Genomic DNA, 24,510 nt, shown 5'->3' with positions numbered 1-24,510 from the left:
AAGTTACAACTCATGTTTGTTAAATATAACCTATCAGCCTCCGTGATTTTGCGGGTCACCCGCATCCCTGAAGCAAAAAGTAAACATATAATCTAATCTAAGTGAGCAAGTTGACGTGGCAAACCTAAAGAAGGAACGCTTTGCCACGTCATATAACGAGAAGTTGCTTACCAGCTCAACTACAACCCTCGTCTCGCCACGTTTTGCCTAACATCCCTCTCCTCAGGCTAACGTCAAAAACGGCGGTCTCTCAACTCTCAGTTTGCTTACTGTTACGACTTAACGACATTCTAGATCAAAATTACGGATTACCCCTGGGTCCCAACCTCCTAAAATCAGGGAAATTGATACGTGGAACTATGACTTCAACTCGTTGTGCCCTCTCTCTCTCTCTCACTCCACGGTTTCTTGGAGGAAGGAAAATGCATTTTTAATTGCGTTGAAAAGTAGTTAATATCTCCACGCCAATCCGATCCCATTAGGAGCGTTTCTCGAAATAGAAACTCCCAAAATTTAAGTAAGACGTTGAGATGCCATATCTTCAGCAGCTCCTCCAGACTCAATCTTTCCTTCTTCTGACTGTATCTACTCTAGTCAATCATAACTAGTAATATCCTTTTCTCTGCCTTCACTTATAAATACCCATCTTGGCTTCCCTTCCTTCTTCATTGTTTCTTCCTCGAGTTTCTCAAAGATCCCGACTCGCGATTCTGTGTTTTTGTCTTAGAATTTTGGTGCCTTTTTTGATCTTTCTGTTTCTGGGTTTTCTTTGTTAAGTTGATTTTTATAGAAAAAATGAACGCTCTTGCTGCAACGAATCGTAACTTCCGTCATGCTGCTCGTATTCTTGGTTTGGATTCCAAGCTCGAGAAGAGTCTTTTGATCCCTTTTAGAGAAATCAAAGTATGAAACGTTTGTTAAATAATCGTGGTGTGGAGTTTTCGATGGTTTTGGTCTTATGATATTTGTTTTGCAGGTTGAATGTACGATTCCCAAGGATGATGGAACTCTGGTTACATATGTCGGATTCAGGGTTCAACATGATAATGCTCGTGGGCCTATGAAGGGAGGGATTCGGTACCATCCTGAGGTGTTTTTCTTTTAATTTCTAATCTTTTTATTGTTTTTTTTTTAAATTTCCATGTTGTTGATGATGATTTGCATGTTTAAGGGGAAATGGATTCGGGAATAAGGAATCAAAGTTTCCTGGTTTTCGTCTTTTGGTTCATTGAGGCTGTGACCTGTCTTCTTTGCTTGTAGAATTTTGATCGACGACATTGACCATCTCAATAATATATTCTGGTGCTTCTTTCAAAAATTTACTTCCAATCTTCTCTCCCACTTGTTTGAACTTAACTATGTCAGAATTTCCGAACTTCGATCGTGTTTTCCTGAGATACAGTCATATAATTCTGAGAAATAAACCATCTGCATGCAGGGCAGGATTTTGATCACCTCAATCGCATATATATAGGACCATTTAAGTTCCTATGAAGTTTACAGTATCCAACCTTTGCCGGATCCACCAGTGTCATTGGCCTTCCCCATAAACTAAGAAATGGCATTGATTTACTGTAATTAGATGCTATAGCTTCTAAGAGATTTGTTTATTCATCCTGATTCTTATATGGGAAAGGGAAAGAAAATTCTTTTTAGCTGTGTCTATGTTGCTAGAGCAGAATGGATTTGAGTTTCAATCTTATCTTCATTGCTGGGAAATGAAATGACTAGTATCCAGGACTTCAGTCTTTGCTTAACTGTGGAATTTGGGGGCAGTTTTCTGCATTTCTCTGAATTCTGTGATACTGAAAAAAGTTTCTGAAAAGGCAGAATCAAGAGATTCATAGAATTAGCTAATCAAATTCCACCTCCAGTTACAAATTCATCCTAATTCAAAGGTATTCAGCTTAGGGTTGACTGCTTTCCAACATTTTTGTTAGGTGGATGCTTATACGTTATGTTTGACATTCCAGATTTAACAGCATTGACATAACCATTACCTATGCTCCTCATGATGTGCTTGCTATACATGCCTTTTAAGATACAGTCTGATTATATTGTGCTTACTTTTTCTATTATGCAGTGGACACACTTCCTTTCCATATTTTGTCCATGATATATGGCATGAGAAAGACTCAAGACATTAATGATTCTCTTGAACTTATTATGCAATTATTGTTGCATTTTACTTGGTATTGTTAGCATTTTGATGTTTTTAAGCAAGGATACATGTGGCTATCTTTCTCTTAAAGGCTTTAAGGAATTCCTTATTGTTTCTGAACTCTGCAAACCATGTTGGGTTTAATTTCATGCTTTTAGACCAGCAGAATATAACTTAATTTATGAACTTTCTCTGCTCTGTAATTTGAACTGACACACATTTTACTTTTGTTTCAAAGGTTGACCCTGACGAGGTAAATGCTCTAGCTCAGTTAATGACATGGAAGACTGCAGTAGCCGACATTCCATATGGTGGAGCAAAAGGTGGGATAGGATGCAACCCAAAGGATTTGAGTATGAGTGAGTTGGAACGTCTTACCCGTGTCTTCACTCAGAAGATCCATGATCTCATTGGAATTCACAGAGACGTTCCTGCTCCTGATATGGGAACTAATGCACAGGTATACCATACCTTGTTGATGATCTGTATACTGTGGCTTTCTTGAAGTAGTCTATTTTCATAGAGCTAATACTCCTATTGCTTTTCTTGGATTTGTTCAGACAATGGCATGGATTTTGGATGAGTACTCAAAGTTTCATGGTCACTCACCAGCTGTTGTAACAGGGAAACCCATAGTGAGTATTTGAATTTTTCTAAAGTGTAGCAGTTTGGTCAATATATTTAAAGCGGTAATCTTGGAATCTAAAGAATATTAATAAATATCTTTTGTCATTTTAGGATCTTGGTGGATCACTGGGTAGGGAGGCTGCTACTGGGCGAGGTGTTGTTTATGCAACAGAGGCTTTACTTGCTGAACATGGGAAGTCTGTTTCAGATTTGACATTTGCTATCCAGGTAAATCACGTTGTTTGCTTTGTATTTGATTCAATCGGTAGGAAAAAAGTTCTGCTATGAAGGAAATCCATAAATCTTTTGCAGGGTTTTGGAAATGTGGGTTCTTGGGCGGCAAAGCTCATTCATGAGAGAGGTGGTAAGGTTGTTGCGGTGAGTGACATTACTGGTGCAGTAAAAAACAGAAATGGGATTGATATTGAGGCTTTGATTAAGCACAAAAGTGAAAGTGGAAGTTTGAGGAATTTCCAAGGTGGTGACACCATAGATTCAGATGAATTGCTCGTGCATGACTGTGATGTTCTCATCCCATGTGCCTTAGGTGGCGTCCTCAACAGGTTTATCTCTATCTTTCTTTGAAACTGCTTTTGTCTGTTTATGGTTTCTTCTAATTCTAAATATATTTCATTAACATCAGCATCTCTGTTACCATAATTACGTGGTGCCTCCATAACCAATTTTCTCATATATTCCATATATATTACAGACTTCCCAGGTTGGAAGATTCAGATGTTTTTTGTAACAAGCGAAAGATCTTCCCAATTTTTGTGTTTTATTCCTCCTTTTTCTTTTCATAAATTCCATTAGCTTGAATATACATTGACTTAGCTATGATCACCCATATTTTCTCCATCAACTATCAATTACTTCTAAAAAAATTTATCTTGCAACTGTTGACTGTTTCTTGAAATATTGTTTCTACCATGTATATGGTCAATGTGTATCCAGCAATTATGCAATCTTGTTTCCATGTTGAAAGTTCATAAGAAGTAATATTTAAATATAATCCTAAATTCTCAACAAAATAAATTTACTATTATTACAAGGCAATCTGTTAGATATATCAGAAAGTTTGTCAGCCATTGCTACACATGTCACCCATTTTAAACAACTTTCTGCCACATTAGCCATTATAATTGCTCTACTCAGATCCAAACACTGACATCAGATTTATACATAAAAGGATTCTAACAGTGTTATTTGTACTTAGCCATTATCTAGATTGGCTGATGTATTGTTTGATTTTGAATTATAGGTATTATGGTTTACCACAACCTTGATTTATTTCAATTAAATTCTTTTCTTTATAGGGAAAATGCTACAGATGTGAAAGCCAAATATATAATAGAAGGAGCAAATCACCCTACTGATCCCGAGGCAGATGAGGTAACATTGGTTTGGGGCCATCAACAGTAATTAAAATTACAGTTTGTGCTAATCAGAACTAGCTAATGTCAAATATTTGCAACAGATTTTGTTCAAGAAAGGGGTTGTTATACTCCCTGATATATATGCCAATGCTGGGGGTGTGACAGTGAGCTATTTTGAGTGGGTTCAGGTACTTAAATATTTGGTGCTCTTCATAATTTCTGTTAGAAAAAAAAATCATATCAACCTATTGAGAATAAAAAATTCACTTATTTGCTTTTACAGAACATACAAGGTTTCATGTGGGATGAAGAGAAGGTGAACAAAGAGCTTCAGAGGTATATGAGAAGGGCTTTCAATGACATCAAGATGATGTGTAAAATTCATGACTGCAGCCTTCGCATGGGAGCCTTCACATTGGGGGTAAATAAGGTTGCACGTGCCACCCTCTTAAGGGGTTGGGAGGCATAAACAAAAATGCCTCTGGTTTTTTCTCATTAGATTTTTTTTTTGGTTTTTCTCATTAGATATGTCCCTAGTTAAAGGAGAATGTAGTTTGATGTTTTCCCTAGAAAATTTTCTTTTTTTTTTAATTTTTATGGCTTCAGAAATGGAATTATGGGGCTATTAATTAGATATGCCTCTAGTTAAAGCAGAAGGTAGCTTTTTTTTTTGTAATCAAATAGAAGGTAGTTTTTTGGTAATAAAGCAGAAGGTAGTCTGATGTATTCCTTTCCTTACAAGTTTTTTATTTCCTTTTCAATTTTTATGGGTTTAGAAATGGAATTTTGGGGCTATTCATTTTATGCATGGATTTGGGGAATATTTATTGTACACTATTCAATATGAAAGGACGCCCAAAGGCCCCAAATATAAGGTACCAATGGACATTTAAAAATTGGGTGTAACCAAGTCTTCAAAATTTCAAAATGTTACTCCCAATTAATTAATCTGGACTTCTGGAGTGGTACATTATCATTCATGCTTTATGGGCCACAATCATGTGAAAGGCGAGTAATCCTTCAAAAGAAGTGTCAGTAATCTGGGGTAATTTCGAGGTTACTGGTCATCCAAGGTATGCCCAATAGATATAAACGGTCTGGATCTTCCAATAGATGGCCATGCGTAATAATTTTAGAACTTCAAGGCGTTTTTGATTGATAATCTTTGGATTCTGACACTTTCGTCTTTTACCTCCCAAAAAAAAAAAAAAAAAAATTCTGCCACTTCTTCATTAAAATCAGTCTACCCAAGAGCTTTCAAACTGCTACTGTTGCTACTGAAGGATAAATTTTTCAAGTCCCCACATTAGGTTTGCTTTCTACCTTTCCATCTTCTTTGAAGCCAAAAACAAGAACGGCTTAGCAGCAAGAGGAAAGTGCAGGAGATATTCATGGCCTCCATGTCAATATCTGTCTCTCTCTATAGAGCTTGCAGTGGTAATCATGTCATCCTGAAAAAACAGTCTCGAGCCAGAGCCAGAGCCAGATGCTCCTTCGAAACCAAGAAGGAAACCCATGTTGTCGTGGATGCTGACGACAAGAGATCGGTTGATATAAAGCAGAAAGAAAATGGTGGTGTACGCATCAGTGGTCTAAAGGATGTCAAGGGCGACTCTATGCTTGAGGTGGACACTGTTTCTTCTGTTCCAGGGTTTCGTGACGAGAGGTGGAAAAATGGGAACTGGGACCTGAATATGTTCGTGAAAGATGGGAAGATGGATTGGGATGCTCTGATAATTGCAGGTGAGAGGCTTCCCAAGCACTTCACTTGGCCATTAGGCCAATTTTCTTACATTCAGAAGTGGTGCCTTCTGCTTTCTTTAAAGATTTATATATATATTTTTTCTATTTTCTAGCTAGTAGGCCTGTCTCATGAACAGATAAACCTAAGAACATTTCTACTGTTAGGTTCAATTAGAAAGTGGAAATGCTTTCTTCAGTGTCCTTGATCCCATAAATATTAGCATCAAGTGGATGCATAAATCAATTTTCAAAAACTAAAAGTGGAGTTATTGCTCTCATCTGAGTTGCATTAATAAAAGTTATTAAAATGCCTCAATGACTCTAAAGTTATGGCAAAATAGTAAGAGAGTTGGCCATGCCTTCCTGGTAGCATAAAATCAGTTATCTTTCTTGCTCTGTTTGAACAGGAAAGAGTACAGAGGACAAAAATATTTCACGGCTAGGGTTATAGATCTACATCTACTCTATTGACCAACCTCATTGGAAACCAACATCATTAAATTTTCTAGATTGGATCTTCTCCATATTTTCCAATTGTGTAAAGAGTTTGATAGATTGGATTGTTAAATTTTCTAGATTGGATCTTCTCCATATTTTCCAATTGTGTAAAGAGTTTGATAGATTGGATTGTTAAGTTCGTTTCATGTATTTGTGCTGAATTATCATGTTTGCCCCATCAATTCTAGGAGGTTTTACCAATAGAAGTGTCAGTAGAGTAGTATTGCTGAAAAATCTAGTGGTTTATTGTTACTGAACTAAATGCAGAAGAAAAGCATGAGACATTTTCCAGACAAAATAGTGAAGATATATATAATCCACTAAACAAAATTTATATGTATACAAATATTTCTTTTCTCTGTTTGGCTTTTAGAAGCAAGAAGGAGAAAGTTTCTTGAAATATACCCAGAAGCAGCAACAAATGAAACTCCAGTGCTCTTCAGGAGCTCCATCATACCTTGGTGGGCATGGATGAAGTTGTATCTTCCAGAGGCCGAGCTGCTCAATGGTAGCTAAATCACAAACCTCTCTCAGTTTACCTTCTTTATGCTCAGAATTTTTCTCATCATTACTTGTTTGCAGGTAGAGCAGCAATGGTAGGATTTTTTATGGTATATGCGATAGATGCTTTAACTGGATTAGACATGGTGGGCCAGACAGGCCATTTCATTTGGAAGGCAGGCCTCTTCATGACAGTCACTGGAATAAGCATCCTTGGATGTACCAAGGATTTTGGGAACTTGAAGAAGCTAGCTGAAGAGGCTACCTCCTATGATAAGCAATGGCGAGCTACATGGCAGGACCAGAATGCAAGCAATGGCAATTTAGAACACAACCAGAAAAGCAAGTAAACTGATCTGGCAGATAAGAAAGAGTTCTAGTTTGAGTTTCAAGGTTTCTTAAAGCCAGGGTGTATTGATTTGTATAGAGTATCAAGTTTCAGCTCCATGAATGTGATGATAAGGGTACAGCACTAGAGTTTGGGGTTGTTGAATCAACACTCTTTTTTTTTTAATAAAATTTAGTTGCTTTGAGTGAGGAATTATGAATTTCTTTTTCAATCCATACAAAAGAGATGGGGAATCAGTTATATCAGATCAAATTTTTTTATATATGAATCCTTAGTAAAAACCCAAGTTATGTAGAATATAGAGATATAGAAGACAGTCTACATGATGTCCAACCTCTGATTAATCACAAAGTCATAATTTGGACGGTTGGATGGTAATTCTGCTTTTAGTACATAAATGATGACACTGTTATGTCATGAAACTTCTTCTCAACCAGGAAGTCGCTTTCATTGGGTGAACACCAGGTAAATGCATTAATTAAGGCTGCGTTTGGTTTGAAAGAAATAGTAGGGAAAGGAAGGGAAACCTTTACACACCTTGTATAGGTTTCCCTGCCTTTCCCTATCTTTTCCTTCAAACCAAACAGTACAAAGCAGCCCCTTTCAGGGCTGACTGCTTGGTTGTTATAAGGTGACCATCAAGGGCAACTAGAGGTCCATGGTTTCTTAAACACTTGTTCAGATGGATGCCCAAGTCAGCCAATGAGATTGCAGATCTACTTGTAAGGGATAGGGTTGTAAGATCAGAATTGTGATGGGGTCTTCTCTTGTTCTGTAGTTTTGTAATTCTTTATTCGGTGATCTCAGTCCTATATTGTATTTCTTCCTTGTTCATTATTGGGACATAGGGAGCTTTCTTTCATTTCATTATATTAGTAATAATATTCTTTGGTTGTTAATTTGTTAGTGATAACAGAGGAGAAAGGCAATGAGCTTTGAAGGGGACATAAATCTAGCCTCAAAGTTACTGCGTCATGCAAACCAAAATCATGCACGATGCACCATAACCAAAATCCAGGGGGACTGGCTTGTCTCATCAAAAGGATCCTGACACTTTGTGGAAGATCATTACTGGACTCTGTTTTCATGTACATCCACACCAAAATCAGCATGGAAACTAACCACTCTGAATTATGGCAAATCAATGAGACATTTATTTTAATGAAATCCTGAAATCTCTATGGCACCTTCAACTCTTTGATCATGAACCCCTCTTATCTCCCAGTTCCTCACTTCCTGTTGCACATTCAAACACAACTCCATCTCCCCCAGCAACGAGGTAACCCCAAATTCCAAGTCAGCTGAACTGGTTCCTTGACTGTCAACACAACTCTTTGCTTTGTTTAGTTCCAAAGTTCCAATTAATTACTTATATATCCATGATGAGAAAAGTCGAAGAAATACTTAAAATACAATGGAAGAAGCAAAAACCTAATCTCAGGATTGAATCATCATTACCCTCTTAATAACACTAAAAGATATTACAGTGTCCCAAAAATATGACCATGAGAAGTTAACAACAAGATGGATTGACACACTGAAAGCCTATTCAGTCTTTCTTGGAACCATTAGCAGTCTCATCCTGCCAGGTTGCTTGCCACTGCTTGTCATAGAACGTTGTTTCTTTCACAAGTTTTTTAAGAGTCTCTAAATCCTCGTTCTTTCTGATAAGAAGAACTCCAGATACAGCTATAAATAAGAGAGTTTTGCAGAAAAAGTTCCCCATTTGGTCAACAAGACCTACTCCAGTCAAGCTATCTACAAAATAAGCCATGAAGAACCCTATCATTGCAGCACGGCCTGCATACAAGAACAGAAAGTCAATGGTTATCACTGGATTATAAAAAGTGTCCATCAAATCCAATGATCAGAATAAACAAAGACTAGAACCAACCATTAAGTAGTTCAGCTTCAGGAAGGTGGAACCTTTTCATCCATGCCCACCAGGGAATAATTGAGGTGTCAAAGATTACAGGGTCATCATTAGTGGATGGTTCTGGGTTGTTTTCAAGCCACTTCCTCCTCCTGACCTCTGAAAAGGATTAGCCAAGATGCTCTATGAGAAACCAAACAAGCCTGGAAGTAAGAGTTTTGGATCAATAAGAATAAATATGACATGCCACAAGATCTCAAAATTTAAGAATGTACTTCCACTACTTTCATATCATACAAGATAAAGATGATGTGTTCATATCTCCCATCTTCATCCTTCAACGACAGAGAAACCCATTGAAATATCCAAGGTCACAATCAGAATAATAAAAAATTGATAAAAAATCAGATACATCTTTTTTTTTGATAAAGGTAAAAAATCAGATACATCTTAATAGTTGCATTTGGCACAAAAAAAAAGGAACTTCCCTAAACATTTTCAAATGATCTGTAGATTCAATTGAGTTTGCCCTAAAATCATTCAGATCAAAATAAACAAAAATCAAAGGATCTATATAAGCTGGTTTGCCAATAATCATGGTTGCAACTCCCCCCCTCAATCAACCCATAACAAGTGGATTTATCCATTACTTTCAGTTGCCCAATTATATAAAGCAATTCTTAAACGTGTCATGCTTTCAAATTAAGACTTATCAAACAGTCCACTTGTTAAATTGCAACAATCAGGACATTCTAAAGGATCATAGGATGAAAATTGCAATGAACAGATGATATTAATTGTTCAATAAATCCCTTTTTCTGCAAAGCAGTCAGAAGAAGTATCCAGCAGTCAAGTTAAAGCATCATCAATCTAGCAGTCTCCAGGCCGTGAGCAGTAAAACCTCGACAGAAATTAAACCAATTTCTCATGGAGATGAGGCATTGTCACTCCGTATAGTGGAAAAGAATGCTGTATTTCTAATTCTCATAGGTCCTGAGTCCGTCTACCAATGCCAAGTACAAGAGAACACGAGAAAGATAAACAGGAAGGAAATAGAAAAATGAACCATCAAATTAACCTAAATTACTTCCTGGAATTGTTCATGAATCATAATTCATAAATACCTCCAGCTTCCAAGGAAGCAGTGCACTAATGAAACCACCGGAAATAGGTGTATCCTTTCTACGATAAAAATCTAAATTATCAGAGTAAGTTCTTAGTTCTGAGTTTCCGACCAAATCTGGATGCAGTGATAGCATCATTTTGCCTCATTGTGCTGCAGTGGGCTGCCCTTTTATATTTGAAAAAAGCCCATAAAAACAGCTCAAATAAATATATTACCATCTGCAATAACTAGGGAAGATTAAGAGTAAACAAATAATCAAGATAGAAATTCCACCTAGAAGTAGAAAATCGAGTACAAGTCAGAAACACAAAATAAGTACAAAGAAAAAAAAGGGAAAAGAAACAAGAAGAACCCATCGTAGTATCTCACCTGCATCAATAACTGCATCCCAGTTGGTCTGCCCATCTTTTTTAAACTGCTTCAAATCCCAAGTCCCTGCGACCCATCTGGGGTCTTGGAATCCGGGAACAGGCTTCAACACCGACGAGGCTGCTCCATTCGACCCAATAGAGTCCTCCTCTTTTTCCAACTTTTGCTCAGTCTTAGCAGGGGAAACTTCCTCCTTCTCTACTTTCTCCTCCTCTACAATGGTAGCAACTGAACTTACCACTCCAGTTTCATTATCCGATGCCTTAGCAGCCAACAGACACAGACTTCTCTTGGAGATGAAAGAGAGAGAAGGCTTCTGAGCAAAATGGGTTCTTGATGAAAGTTTGGCAGGGAGGGTCGGAAGATGAGAGGGAGAAGGAGAAAACAAGGCCATGGACATGTCCTCGGTGTAATCACAACATACTCCGCTGCTGGCTATCCTCAACCTCTCAAATGAGTGTCGAATTATATAAATGATAAGCGAAAGTGAAAAAGGTACAGAGTTACGCTGTGCGATTGGAGATCGGATTTGCTCCTCACAGCACTTGAAACCGAAGATCCGAATGAATTCGGCTTTGTTGTCACCGTTCGAACAACCTATGGATTGGGAATATCTCCCATGAAATAAAGCACAGTAGTACAGGGAATATGTGATCACATCTCAATATCTCGTACAAGGCGGGTCTGAGTTCGGATCGCCAGCCAACAAAATACATTCCGACAATCCAACAAAATACGGTGGCTTTCCGATACGCCCCTACACGGGTTGTATTGTATCGGATCGGTCGATCAGCCATTGGTTAAGAGAATAATCGGGTCTTAAACTGATTCCTCTGAATCGATTTAAAAAAAATATATATATAAAAAAATGCACCGATATAAGACATACCGGCCCATGTCAATATTTAGAATCTTGGTCCCATTTTTATAGTAGATCCCAATCTCACGGTGAGATGTGTGATGTTAGATGAAATTATTAGAGGGTTAGAACGTGTTTTTTGACATAAGATATCAACTCGAGAAGTCCCACTTTTGAGTTCACATTCGCCTCAGACAACATTCCAACCATGTACTGCGAACATTCTCTTTTTTCAATAATGCATTGGGAAATCTCCAAATCCAATCCCCCCCCTCTCGGCTCGGACCATTTGAGTTCGGTGAATAATGGGTCATGTCGAGATGTACCCATTATCCAATATACGACTAACAATGGCCTGTTATCCCATCTCAAGATTACCCTATTAACAAAGTTAGGAATGACAATTAGGCGAGTTTGGGGTGTAAACCGTATTCTTCGTCCTTGACTTTAACTTTGAAACAAATCTCTATCCTTCACCTTGGTTCCTATCACGGATAAAAGTCACCCTTCATCTTCCATCTCCAATGAAGGCAAATTTTCCGTAGGGCCCCAATCTCAAAATTTTTTAATTAAAAGTATTTTTTGAAAGTAGATTTATTTAAAACAAAGAAACATTTTAAAACATAAATAATATTTTAAATATATATTTTCATATATATAATATAAATAAGACTTCACTTCACTCCCCATCCTTGACCTTCTCCCTGATCAGACATCCCTATTAATCCCCCTTGCCCCCATCAAATAGACCACCATCATAAGATGGGTAGTTTGATGGATTTAGGGGTTTTTACTGTTCAATCCATCCTAAAAATCCTAGCTCCACTGTACAGTTTGGGGTAGGTGCCAGTTCAGAATTGATGCCAATTCATGGACGAATATGGATGTTATAAGTGGAGCTGTTTATAATTTCGAATTGTTGTAGGTCTGCAGTTCAAATAAAAATTCTGAGGTGTATAGTACAATATAAAATTCCATTAAGTTTTTTAATAGGCCATAGTAAGTTTAACTCATTATTTCAGTTTTGTAAAGGGTTGAAATTGCCAAACTCAATTTTTTTTCAACCATTTGAATCACCTAAAACAAATTGGAATCACATAATAATGTTTATTACATTAACATTACCGAGACTATTTACGAGATCACCATTATAGCACCTCCATCTAGCATAAACCAGCCCGTTGCAATAATTCCCCATGTTAAATGGACTGAGATCCTAAATGAATACTTATCATTGCAAACAAGATAAATATTGCATGTCTAAACAATGATAATAAACTTATATTCACTCAGAATATCTTCTATATCCAGGAGCTAAGTACAAGACTTTCATTTTTTCATCTAGTCAAACCTGTTATAAAATACCCATCAGGGTAGGACCCGGATTGTGGCCCGTCATAGTGGCCACGATCCAGATTGATTGATCTAAATCCAAACACCCAAATTAGAGCTCATTATGTGGGTGTTAGGACTTGAACATCTTCCTAATACAGCCCCTTAATTAAGGAATTTGAAAATCCAATTTAAAGTTGAAATGCTCAATTAATTTGGAAATAATGGGAGTTGTTAATTGGAGAAAATTAAGAGAATTAAAATCTCCTTAATTAGAAAAGCTCTTGAAGGCTGCCTAGTAAGACAAAAAGAGAGGACCCCTCTTCCCTTGGCGTATGGTATGAAATCTCTGACTACTGATCTCATTTTTCAAGCTCCATTAGAGGGCTTCCTATCAGCATTGATTGACTGAGATAGATAGAACACAGAGAGAGATTGTTTTTCTGGCTCAAGGGAATAGTTCTGTCCTCGCAACACTGATCATCGTATTGGTGAGAGACTACTGTTGAATACGACTACATTGGTTTGAATAAGAAGACAACGTACAGGCAGCTGAACTTTGTTTGGAGGGTCAGAGGCTGAATCGAATACACATCGAATTACGAGGACTACAACTACAGTGGTTATGACGTCTGGAGGTATATACTAAACTGATTTCTTTTATTAATTAAGTTGGTCAATCAAAGGTGATTACCAGAGTTGAATATATTGGTTCAGATCTGTATGTTTTAGATTACAGATTAATTCAGTCCATTATGTTTTATTCACCCATAATGGGGACTGACATTCAAATCGGAAACACCTTGACCGACTAACAAAACCATTTTTAGCCAGCACATCAGCACATCATAGCTAGCCCATTTGAAAGCATTCTAACCAAGGGGCTATCATTCATGTTGTTATTGGGCCTCTTATGCGATCTGTGAGGGTGAGAGATGATGTAGTAGCTGATTGCTACTGGATAGATGGAGACTGTGTTCAGTTGTGTGAGGCTATTAACTTATCTTGAATAAACTCAAGCACATCTTGTTGGGCTTCTTAACCATAAAATGAATAAGCCTCCACGCCCTTCTGCCAACAACCTTTCATCTTCCTTTGTTCATAATGCGTATACACTAATAAGTCAAGTTCTTATATCAAATAAAGAAATTCAAATAAGTGAACAATTGTTGTAAACAAACAACAATTCAATGAACCATGGAAAAAAAAGTAATGATACAATGTTCTCATCAGAAACATAATAATCATACAGTAGTTTTGTTAAACATACAACTTATTAGTTGATCTATTTAATGTTTAAATTAATGCAGTATTTGATTTACCAAGTTGTCTCTGAATACATTTTACCCAATACTATTCTCTAGACATGCTATGTGTTCATCAACAACCTTTGCTACACCTTGAATTCCTTAAATCTTAATTCCATGGGTCAAATGACATACTCCTTATGTAGGTGTGCAATATGCAACAATTAGTAATGATCCTATACTGGGTTTTTATTATTTACCAACTTAAGGTAGGGGTGAGCAAGAAAAATCGAAAAATCAAAAAGTCGACCCGAACCAATAAGACCGAACAAAAAATTCCAATTAAGCAAACCGATTGGTATATATATTTATATATTATACATATATGAATGTATATTATATTATCTATATATATTATCATTTATAATATATAATATACAATATATTATTTATTATTTATAATATAATATTTTATATGTACTTCTAATTTTTATTATATATTTATTTACAATATACTTTATAAAGTAAAAAAACCCAAAAAACTGATGAATCAAATTGACGATTAACCAAACTGATCAACCGGTTAACCGATCGGCTTCAGTTTAGTTTTGATTTCTGATTTTTCAAAAATTGGTACTATTGGTTCGGTTTGGAATATAGGCCCACGATTCGGTTAACCGAACCATGAACACCCCTGACTTAAGGTCCTAAGTATTGTCCACCTTATTGAGGAGGCCAAATGTCCTCTCAATTACATTCATGGCTTTGGAGTGCTTCATATTGAGTAATCTCAAATGGGGTGTTAGGCCGGTGTTTGTGCCTCCACTTACTTAAGTGGTATCTTTTCCTTCTATAGTGCATTAGGAATCCATCACTATTGGGGTCACATCACAATACCTTATTTTTAGGAGACCAAATGTCCTCTCAATTACATTCATGGCTTTGGAATGCCTCATATTGAATATCTCAATTGGGGTGTTAGGCCAGTGTTTGTGCCTCCACTTACTAAGGTAGAATCTTTTCCCCCTATAGTGCATTAGGAATCTATCACTATTGGGGTATCCGACATCACAATACCATATTTTTAGGAGGCCAAATGTCCTCTCAATTACATTCATGACATCAGAATGCCTCATAGTGAATATCTCAACTGGGTGTTAGGCCACTGTTTGTGCCTCCACTTACTTAGGTAGTATCTTTTCCCCCTATAATGCATTAGGAATCCATCACTATTGGGGTATCCAACATCACAATAGCAATCAATTTGTAATCTTGTACTTAGGTGATTCTACTTGGATATCATCATCACTCTCAAAACTTAATTCTCTAGATGGCATCTTTCTTCTCCTAATTGTAATGACACAATAGCAATCAATTTAACTAAAAAAAATAATTCCATCAACATGTTATACTAAATAAAAATAATAATGGTAGCCCTTTATTTCTTTTTAATCTTATTTTGTGGTGGTCGAGTCATGTTTTTACAAAACATCAATGTATTTATTCAATTATGAACTACACAATGTACAGGATGTCAACCACTTGAATATAATAAATAACAACTTAAACATATATATATATATATATAGAAGATAGTTCATTCTAATAAACAGTTAGGCACCAATCAGTCCATCATTATAGTCCAGTTACTTAGCTATAATATTTGATACAAGATTAATAAACACACATCCATCAGAAAGAAATAAAACACATAAAGAAAAACCCTTCCTTCAAGCTAGGCTTCCAAGCAACTGGCTCCTTGTCACTATCTGGATGCATACCCACATCTCAGTCTTCACCCCACCATTAGCATATCAATTGAATTTTGTTATATAAATTTAATGAATATTTGTACCAAACTTTAACGACATATTTGACCTCTTATCAAATGAACTATATTCAATTTTCAGAATGATTCACAATGACAGATTTCATCTATTATTAGCAAAGAATAATCAAATTTCACAATGAATTTTGTTATAAATGTATGGATAAGCCAATTGAATTTTGTTATACAAATTTCATCTATTATGAGGAAAACTTGCACTCTCTAGTGTTGTAATTAAAGAAACCTAAGCTTCATGTTGTATAACTATGCTTGTATTAAAAACACAGTTATGGTTTTTTAATAATCCTTTCATTATTTTTCTTTAAATAGTATTTAACCCCTAATATTGTCATCTTGAGATGCTACTAGAAATAAGCTAGAATTTGTTCATTGTTAACTAAATGACCAAGACCTCGGCCCAAGCCCTATCTTAAGCTGGATGGAGGCCCAACATTTGAGGCCCACACTCATCCTAGAGAAAAGAATTAAAGTGCAAAAGCAATTAAACCACGCAAAGCTGGGGTTGGATTAGACTAGGTTCACGTTGGGGTCCATACAAATTTCACCCCTGGTTCTACTGGGCCCTTGAAAAGCTTTTTTTTTTTTTTTTTTCAATGCTATGGTCAAAAAACATAAAAGGTCCTTGTCGATCAAGAATCTTCGGCTTAATTAAATATACATAATTGTCATAAAATAACTAATAATAAGACTGATGGTCACCATTTACCTTCTTAAGGTCTATTCTTTATTTGAATTCTTAGGACAGCATGTGTGAATGTAAGACGTTTTTGACATTCTTGAATTCTCCTTGTGGATTCATAAATTATACCGTCATTTTCAGCTTGCATTGTTCCTTGTAGGGGCGGCCTCTATCCACTCCGTTGCATTGTAAATATAAGATTCTCATCCAACGGCCAATGGGGGAAGCCTCTGTAGACCATGGGTCTATTAATTCCATGATCCTTCATGTACTGTTGACAATATTCAACCAAGCTTGAGTATTTGATGAATCAGTTGTGTTGACTACTGCAGGTGCCAGGAGATGGATCGGAGGTTGTTCCAAGCTGCTCATAGAGGGAATACAGCCACCTTGCATCAGCTACTGGAAGAGGATCCTCTTATCCTTGAAAGAGTTGCCTTGGCTCCGGTTGCAGAAACACCTTTGCATGTAGCTGCTCTGGCTGGGAAGACCGAGTTTGTGAGCGAGATTCTTCGTCTAAGGCCTGAATTTTCGAAGGAGCTGAACCAAGATGGTTTCAGTCCTCTTCACATGGCGTCGGCTAATGGGCACGTAGAGGTAGTGAAGGAGATGCTGAAGTTTGGTAGTGATCTATGTCTTGTTAAGGATAGGGACGGGAGAACTCCTCTTCACTGTGCGGCCATCAAAGGTAGAGTTGATGTTATGATCGTATTGCTCTTGGCTTGCGCAGAGTCTGCTCGGGAGGTAACGGCTCGAGGAGAGACTGTGCTTCACCTTGCTGTGAAAAACCATCAGCTCGAAGCCTTCAGGGTACTGGTGGAGAGTTTCAGCCATGAGTGGCTCCTAAAAGCTAAAGATCGAGAAGGCAATACGGTTTTTCATCTAGCTTCATTTAGAAGGCAGAATCAGGTAAATTGATGATAAACTTGTTAGTGAATAAAAACCTATTCAGTGACCTCACCTACCAACTTAACCTTTTACGTTCAACTGTTCCTTCTTGTTTGACCATGTGGTTTGGTGTTTGATGCTCAGCATCCCATTATAATTAATCAAATTTGAGCACAAGGTATAAATAAAAAATATTCATGGATCTCATCCAACAACATAAGCTTTTTTATCATATTTTTAACTCAACTCTACTAAAATCCAAGAAGCTCATGCTTGATCTTGATCCAGTTCAAAATATAGGCTTATTGCAAGCAGCCCGAACCATTAACCACATGGGTGCTGATAAATTAAGGGGATGTTCTACAACCTGAATTATTTTTCTTGTTGCCGGTTTCATAAACAAATCAAAACCATTTTGTTTTTGAAAATATGTTGTTTCTTAAAACAAAAACACAAGAAACACATTCTTGGTTGTTTATGTATTTTTTGTTTCCAAAGTTGAAACCAAAAACATGTTTTTGTTCCATAAATCATTTAATTTCTATAGTAGAGAATTTGTTTTTGTTTTAAAAATTAATATTTTGTTGGTTCCAAAAACATCCATTATTTTTTAAAACAAAACCGACTTGCTTTTCTTTTGCAAACAAAAACAGAAATCAAGAACATATAGTGGTTTTTGTTTTTTTTGCTGATGTGGAGAGTAAAAAACAAATGAAAAAAAAATATTAAGGTGCCCAAAAGTTGTTACTCTGGGACCATAAACAACTGAAATCTAAAATTTATTAATTAAAAATAGGTTGGAGAAGCAGTGAATTGAAGTATTTATATATATACCTTCTGAAATTAATGATTCCTGTGTTTACATATTTATGGGTTAACACATCATATCGTCCAAACTGGACCAGATACATAACCGAAACCGATCGAGTATTAACAATTGGGTTCAAGTTTGCATGAGATTCTCAATCGTGTACTAACATTAATTTAAACTATGCAGGTTATAGAATTACTTCTCAGCAAAAGTATTGTTTCCAAAGTTGAAATAAATGCCAAGAACGCCACGGGTTTGACAGCACTTGACATCTTAGATGTCTTGCAGCAGAGTCGATGCGAATTGGGTGATATAGAAATGGTAGAGATCCTTGTGCGTGCAGGAGCCATGAGATCTCGAGATATCATCATTTCTCCAACCCCTCCTCCTCCTCCTCCTCACCCCTCTCATATTCAAATATATCATAAGAAGAGCCTCTGGAAAGAATTCAGCGACGAGATATTTAAGGAACTAGAAGACTCTGCAAGTGAGACACGGAATTCTCTAATGGTGGTCGCGGTACTGATTGCTACTGTAACCTTTGAAGCAGGAATAAGCCCTCCTGGTGGAAGTTGGCAAGATGGTCTCCAAGAGAATCGCAGTAGTACTGATCACAGTGAACAGATGGCACACCACGCAGGAGAGGCACTAATGGCTTCACAGATGACATGCTTTGTCTCATTCATAATTTCCAATACTGTGGGATTTCTTATGTCTCTCGTCATAATCTCCTTGCTCACAAGCAAATTTCCTCTGAAACCCTGGCTGCGGCTAGCCGTGGTATCAATGGCCATCACCTATGGATGCTCTGTATGCTTTGTAACACCATTTTACTTGTGGGGTTGGGGTGTTGTATTTCATAGTAAGTTGTTTGTGATGACTGTTGTATTCTTTGGAGCAATCGCGAGCTGGAAGTTATGGTGGCTCAAGAAATGGGCAATGATAATGCATACAAGAAGCAGCAACAATAGTTCGGAGCAGGGGCATCGGACTACCTTCGGCCAGCATCTTAGTCGGTTTATACTGTGTTGTACCTCTCATGAAAGTCGAGTTTAAACTCTCTTTCTCTCTAATAATGTTCAGGTAAATAAGGCAATGACCATTTTAGCCATAGAAATCCATTATCAGAAGGGGCATTTTTGTCTCATTCAAGTGTTGGCAACTTTCTCCCTACATGAGAAAGTTATTTACCCACCTAGGAGATGGGTATCACTTTCTTGGGTGAGTGATACCTAGGATAATAAACCTTCACTGTTCCCCACATAAAGCTGAAAAATGAATATGTGATTATTGGTCAATGAGAACTTCCCATTGACCAATTTTCCCCCCTCTCCAAATCCAAAAAACAAACATCCCCTTAGTATAAAATATTTTAAAAATAAGTAGGAAAAACTAAGGGAGGTGTTTTTCAAATGTATGGTTTTAAATCATTGAAATTGTTCTCCACTCTTTTTATATATCATTTGGTTTCATTTAGAAAATAATATAATATTAATTTGCCTTACATGCCTTGTGGTTTGGAACAAGTGAAGTTTGGCTCAACCCATTGCCCAGTGGATTCATGAAGCCAACTGGCAACAGTTTGGTTAATCCTCTTTTAAGTGAAACAAGCAAACAATTTCTTGGTTTTTTGAATCTGAGACCGGATCTGCTCCTCACACAGGGCGCTTTACACTTACCTCACACGCACATCCTACCATGCATTGGGAACATCTCCCATACTTATAAGTTATTATTCACGGGAGATGTTCCTAGTGCACGGTGGATGTGCCTATGAGGCACCCATGTGTGAGGAGTAGATCCCGTTCCTATGAATCTCAAGTCCAAGTACAAAAGCAGAGGCAAAGTGACTTCTAACTTCCATTTCTATTAGGTAAAAAAAATAAACAAAGATAAACATTAAGCGCTACAAAGGGAAATATCACCACATTGTCCCTCCACGTTGGAGAGTAGGAGTAGAGTCCAGATTTTCTCCTCACATAGCGCACCTCACACAGACCTCACAGTACTTGTAGCCACACATTCAGAATATCTCTTTTGTATTTGCTTATTGTCATTCATGAGAAGATTTTCTATGCATGCATGGTTGCAACATGCTATGAGGTTGGTGTGAGATGGAGTGCAAGTCAGGCGGGTTGGGCCGGGTTTATGGTCAACCCAGGCCCGACCCTAAAATTTGGGCTTAAGGCCCAAGCTCGAGGTCATGCCCGACTTTCCCAACCTCAGCCCAACCTACCCTATAATTTGATGCATTCGGGTTGGTCAATGAACCCACTCTTAAAATTAAGCATAGATAAATGTATTTATGCAAATATATATACATATATTTATGTATGTATGCTAATATGTATGCAAAATATCTATACAAATGTTATATATACAAATATGTATGTATACACACACACACACACACAGATATATATATACATATAAATGTATATAATTGGGTTGGGCTTGGGCCCAAGCCTAGCCTGAGGATCGAAAATCCAAGCCCACCTCGTGTAAAACTTTGGGTTGGGCCAGTTCAGGCTTGGGCTAGGCCCGCCCAAGTTGCACCCCTAGGCGTGAGGCGCACTCTATGAGGAGAAAATTGAATTTGTTCGAGTTGAATTATTGTGGAGGTCACTCTTGTGGCCTCATTTTCAAGAAAGGTCTGCCTGCAATCTTAGAGAGTACTAATTATTGCCTTTCCAATTCTAAAAGGGGTTCAACCTTTGTTTTGGCATCCACAAAAGAAAGACAAGCATCTAATTTGGTCCAAAATTTCCCTAAGAGTGGATCAAAGGTTGCCTGAGGTAACATTAGAATTGAAGAATACTCAGCTTTCTAGTTTCCATCTAGAGGTGGAGGCAAAGGAAAAGTTGTTGATTAGGAGGATCCTCTCTACTTTGGATCATGATGAGGCCATATATCCATAGTAATCATGTTGTAGAGCATGGTACTATGGTCAGGGAAGGAAAAAAGATGTACATATACATTCTTAGAAATAAAGGAAGTAACCCATGACTTGGATTCATCGCTTAAGATTAGTGAAGGAAGAAAGAGGAGCCCTTCCCTTAGTCGAACATCAGTGGCTGTCAAGGTGCAGCACTCCCACAGCATGCAAGACCCCACTGAGTTCCAACAAGAGGTAGATATTTATAGCTAGCTGATGAATGTTTGATTGAAGCATCAAATCGACTTTGACAAGTTAGGGCTGAATGGAGATGATTTCTCTTTATCACTATTGGAGGGTCGATCTGAGTAAGAAGTGCCTTTACTAGATTGAGATTTGGTGGAAATATTTGTAGCGAAATCGAGGTCATTGAGTTTCTTCCTTGCTTTCTCCATCTTGATCTCTTTCTAAAGTAAAAGGCTCTAAAGTTCATCATAGTCCAACCCATCGATCGGGTCTGGTAAGTACACCACAGTGTTATAAAATGCGGAGGCGTGACGTGAGGTGCTTCTGGCTCTTCCCCCCTTTTGGCCCCTCAATTCTGCTCCATTGGCTTGACAAGAAAAAAGGGAGGGACGACTGCATCTAGATCAAGGAAGGAAGATCCAGATTTTCATCTCCTCAACCCTTGAAGATTGAAAGCTGCTACAACTCTGTGCTACATCGATTAGGGGACTTTGGTCTTCAACTTACTGCAATCAAAAGCATCTGTCAAATTACTAGAGTAAAAAGTTTTTGACAAATCCTTTCAGCCAAGAAGGCCTCCATCAATTTATTACAACCAATGAACCTTTTACAATTAAAGGTTAGCATTGCGATTCATGTTCAACTCAACAATTGATTGTGAATAAAAGCTTTGTTCACATACAATTGGTCATTGCAAGTTCCTTCTACAACTACAAGTCACCAAGATTTTTTGATCGTGCTTGTGACAAGCTATAAATACACATTTGGGTTGTGTTTGTGACAAGAGAATCAGAGGGTGTTTTTTCGCAAAAATTACAAAAGGAGTTTATACCCCACTTACATTTCTACAAAAAAAAGTTAATTAAATTTATTTAAATTTGTCTTCAATTTTTTATGCTCCAAATTTAATGTGAAATTTGTGTAGACAACAACAAGAGTATTAGGTTATGAATGTTAATTTAATTTGCTTATGAATGTCATTGAATGCAATTCCTATACTTGCTGAATTTGATTTTGTAAAAGAATTTATGAACGGATGACTTGCTTTTTTATTATAGAGGCTACTCAACCTATGGATCCTCTTCTCCACCACAATCTCTTTTACTATTTTGGTGTTATACATTTGTAGGATGAGGTTGTAGTTTCTGGTGAGTCCTAGTGATTTGTCCTTTTATATAGTTTATAATCTAAGCGCTTATTAGTCTGTCTACATGTTAATGCTTAATATCCTTTTTAGGGTGACAAGAGAACTGGTTAGAGATTAACACCCCGGCTTTCTGAAGAGGGTCTAAGGGTTTAATTGGAATTTGATCAATTTATAGTGTCCAACTTTTAGACATGAACAAGTTTGACTATTGACACCTTTTCCCCTCTCTTTCTATTAGACATCAATGCTTACTATATCTCAGTCAATGCAGACATCAATTTATAGTGTTATTTCATACTTCTTCATATTACTCATTTTGATGTTACACAGTGCTTCTTTTTTTTTTTTTTCTTTTGTATTTTCTCTATGCAACAAAATGCAAAAGCTTATCAAGTTTTTTGTTGTATAATTGATGTGGGGCCCATATGATTGATTTGTATTTTGTTGGTGTGTGTCTTGCATGATTCCACGATATATTTGCTATTGAGTATTTTATGTATACCTTTGTTATTATTATTTTGATTAATGAAAAAAAAAATGAATGAGAATGAAATTTGTAACCAAACAAGATAAAATATACTTTCATCCTTTCTAGAAAAGGAATTCATTTTTTATGAAAAAAGTATTTGGTTCGTAGAAATATATATTTTCATTTTGTATATTTTTACTCATTCTTTTCCATCTTAGAATTTGATTTTGGGTAGGAATGAGAAAGAATAAGAGCCAGGCTGGGCTTTGCCTTTTTATTAACAGAATACGTTTTGGCCTGAGCCTAAGCCTGACCTGACCAATGGGCCTTAGATCTTGAGCTCTCACCTAACTCTCATATAAGGTCTGAAGGCTGGCTGAAAATTGGGCAAAAAGTCTTTTTACTCAACAATAGAACTGATTTATTTATATATTTTGACTTGAGAAAAGAAAAAAAGGAACAAAGAAAAAAATTATATTATATATTATTAATATATTTTTTATCATATAAAATATTATTGAGCTGGGTATTTTGAGAAAGCCCGAACTCAAACCACAAGCCTAAAAATCATGTCCAAGCTTGACAAATGTAGCAGCCCGTTCGGTTGCTGGGTCCATGTACAAATCTAATTTCTTGTAAGGGTGCAACTTGGGCAGGCCCAGCTTAGGTCATAAGACTTGGGCCTAACCTTCCCTTGGGTTGGGCTTGGGTTGAGGCTTCGAGTAGCGTAAGCCCAACCCAACCCAAGCCTGCCTGGCATTTTATGAATTATGATACATATATTTATATATGTCTATAGTTTATGTAATCATAAAATGTGTATGTATATTACATATTTATGCTGTCATATCTAAATTATTTTTAATTATTTACAATATGTATACGATTAATTTAAGCTCACAACCATGCACAAACATATATAAATACACACATGTTATGCATTTTATTTATATAAAATATTTTTTACTTGCACGTATTCAAGTATAAACTACAAATTATCAATCATGTATTTATGCATTTAATAATGACATTTGTGCAAGTTATTAATCTATTATATAACCGTGCCCAAGCCCAACTGACCTCTGCGAACCCAGCTCGAGATGTATTGGGTTGAGTTCATGTTGCGCCTCGGTTTGTAAATTTGGGCTTGAACTCGTATTGGGTTAGGTTCGAGCCTGAGGTTTGAGGCTTAGGGCTGGGCTTGGGTTGACCCTCAACTCGACCCAATCTGCCCAAATTGCACCCCTAGTTTCTAGTTGAGATCATTCAATGATCGGTTCAGTCTTATTCTTGATAATGAGACAGGTGGCAAGCTATGCAGGCTCAAACCAATATATGGGCCACGGGCCATACCCGCTGCCTACATGGTGGTTCATAAACCTGTTAACGGGCCGGGCCTCGGCTCGATTTTACAGTGTTGGGGTCGGGCTTCGGGTGAGGCCAACTAAAATTTTGGCAAGCACGAGCCCAGCCCATGACTGGTGC

General features: G+C 37.1%; 4 protein-coding genes across 4 annotated transcripts; 3 read left to right on the top strand and 1 right to left on the bottom strand.

The window, feature by feature from the left end:
* Positions 1-461: 461 nt before the first annotated feature.
* Positions 462-4,905, top strand: LOC104606370 (glutamate dehydrogenase 2-like). Its single transcript, XM_088889425.1, has 9 exons — positions 462-903; positions 977-1,090; positions 2,400-2,621; positions 2,722-2,796; positions 2,900-3,016; positions 3,101-3,351; positions 4,105-4,180; positions 4,266-4,352; positions 4,448-4,905. The coding sequence occupies exons 1-9, from the start codon at positions 796-798 to the stop codon at positions 4,631-4,633; spliced, it is 1,236 nt and encodes a 411-aa protein (XP_088745551.1). The 5' UTR covers positions 462-795; the 3' UTR covers positions 4,634-4,905.
* A 518-nt stretch (positions 4,906-5,423) lies between these two features.
* LOC104606369 (light-harvesting complex-like protein 3 isotype 1, chloroplastic) lies at positions 5,424-7,447 on the top strand. The gene is made up of 3 exons (XM_010271513.3): positions 5,424-5,907; positions 6,779-6,913; positions 6,988-7,447. Exons 1-3 carry the CDS (start codon positions 5,556-5,558, stop codon positions 7,254-7,256), a joined length of 756 nt encoding a protein of 251 aa, XP_010269815.1. The 5' UTR covers positions 5,424-5,555; the 3' UTR covers positions 7,257-7,447.
* Positions 7,448-8,674: 1,227 nt separating this feature from the next.
* On the bottom strand, positions 8,675-11,414 carry LOC104606368 (light-harvesting complex-like protein 3 isotype 1, chloroplastic). The gene is made up of 3 exons (XM_010271512.3): positions 10,624-11,414; positions 9,150-9,287; positions 8,675-9,055 (listed from the first exon to the last, which is right to left on the bottom strand). Exons 1-3 carry the CDS (start codon positions 11,021-11,023, stop codon positions 8,805-8,807), a joined length of 789 nt encoding a protein of 262 aa, XP_010269814.1. The 5' UTR covers positions 11,024-11,414; the 3' UTR covers positions 8,675-8,804.
* Positions 11,415-16,648: 5,234 nt separating this feature from the next.
* LOC104606367 (ankyrin repeat-containing protein BDA1-like) lies at positions 16,649-19,792 on the top strand. The gene is made up of 2 exons (XM_088890158.1): positions 16,649-17,498; positions 18,475-19,792. The coding sequence occupies exons 1-2, from the start codon at positions 16,932-16,934 to the stop codon at positions 19,342-19,344; spliced, it is 1,437 nt and encodes a 478-aa protein (XP_088746284.1). The 5' UTR covers positions 16,649-16,931; the 3' UTR covers positions 19,345-19,792.
* Positions 19,793-24,510: the final 4,718 nt, after the last annotated feature.

Source organism: Nelumbo nucifera, chromosome 6, assembly GCF_055504915.1.
Source record: "Nelumbo nucifera cultivar China Antique chromosome 6, China Antique-T2T, whole genome shotgun sequence".
In the NCBI taxonomy this organism is placed as follows: domain Eukaryota; kingdom Viridiplantae; phylum Streptophyta; class Magnoliopsida; order Proteales; family Nelumbonaceae; genus Nelumbo; species Nelumbo nucifera.
Note: the sequence above shows the minus strand (reverse complement) of the source record. Positions and strands in the feature narration are given on the sequence as shown.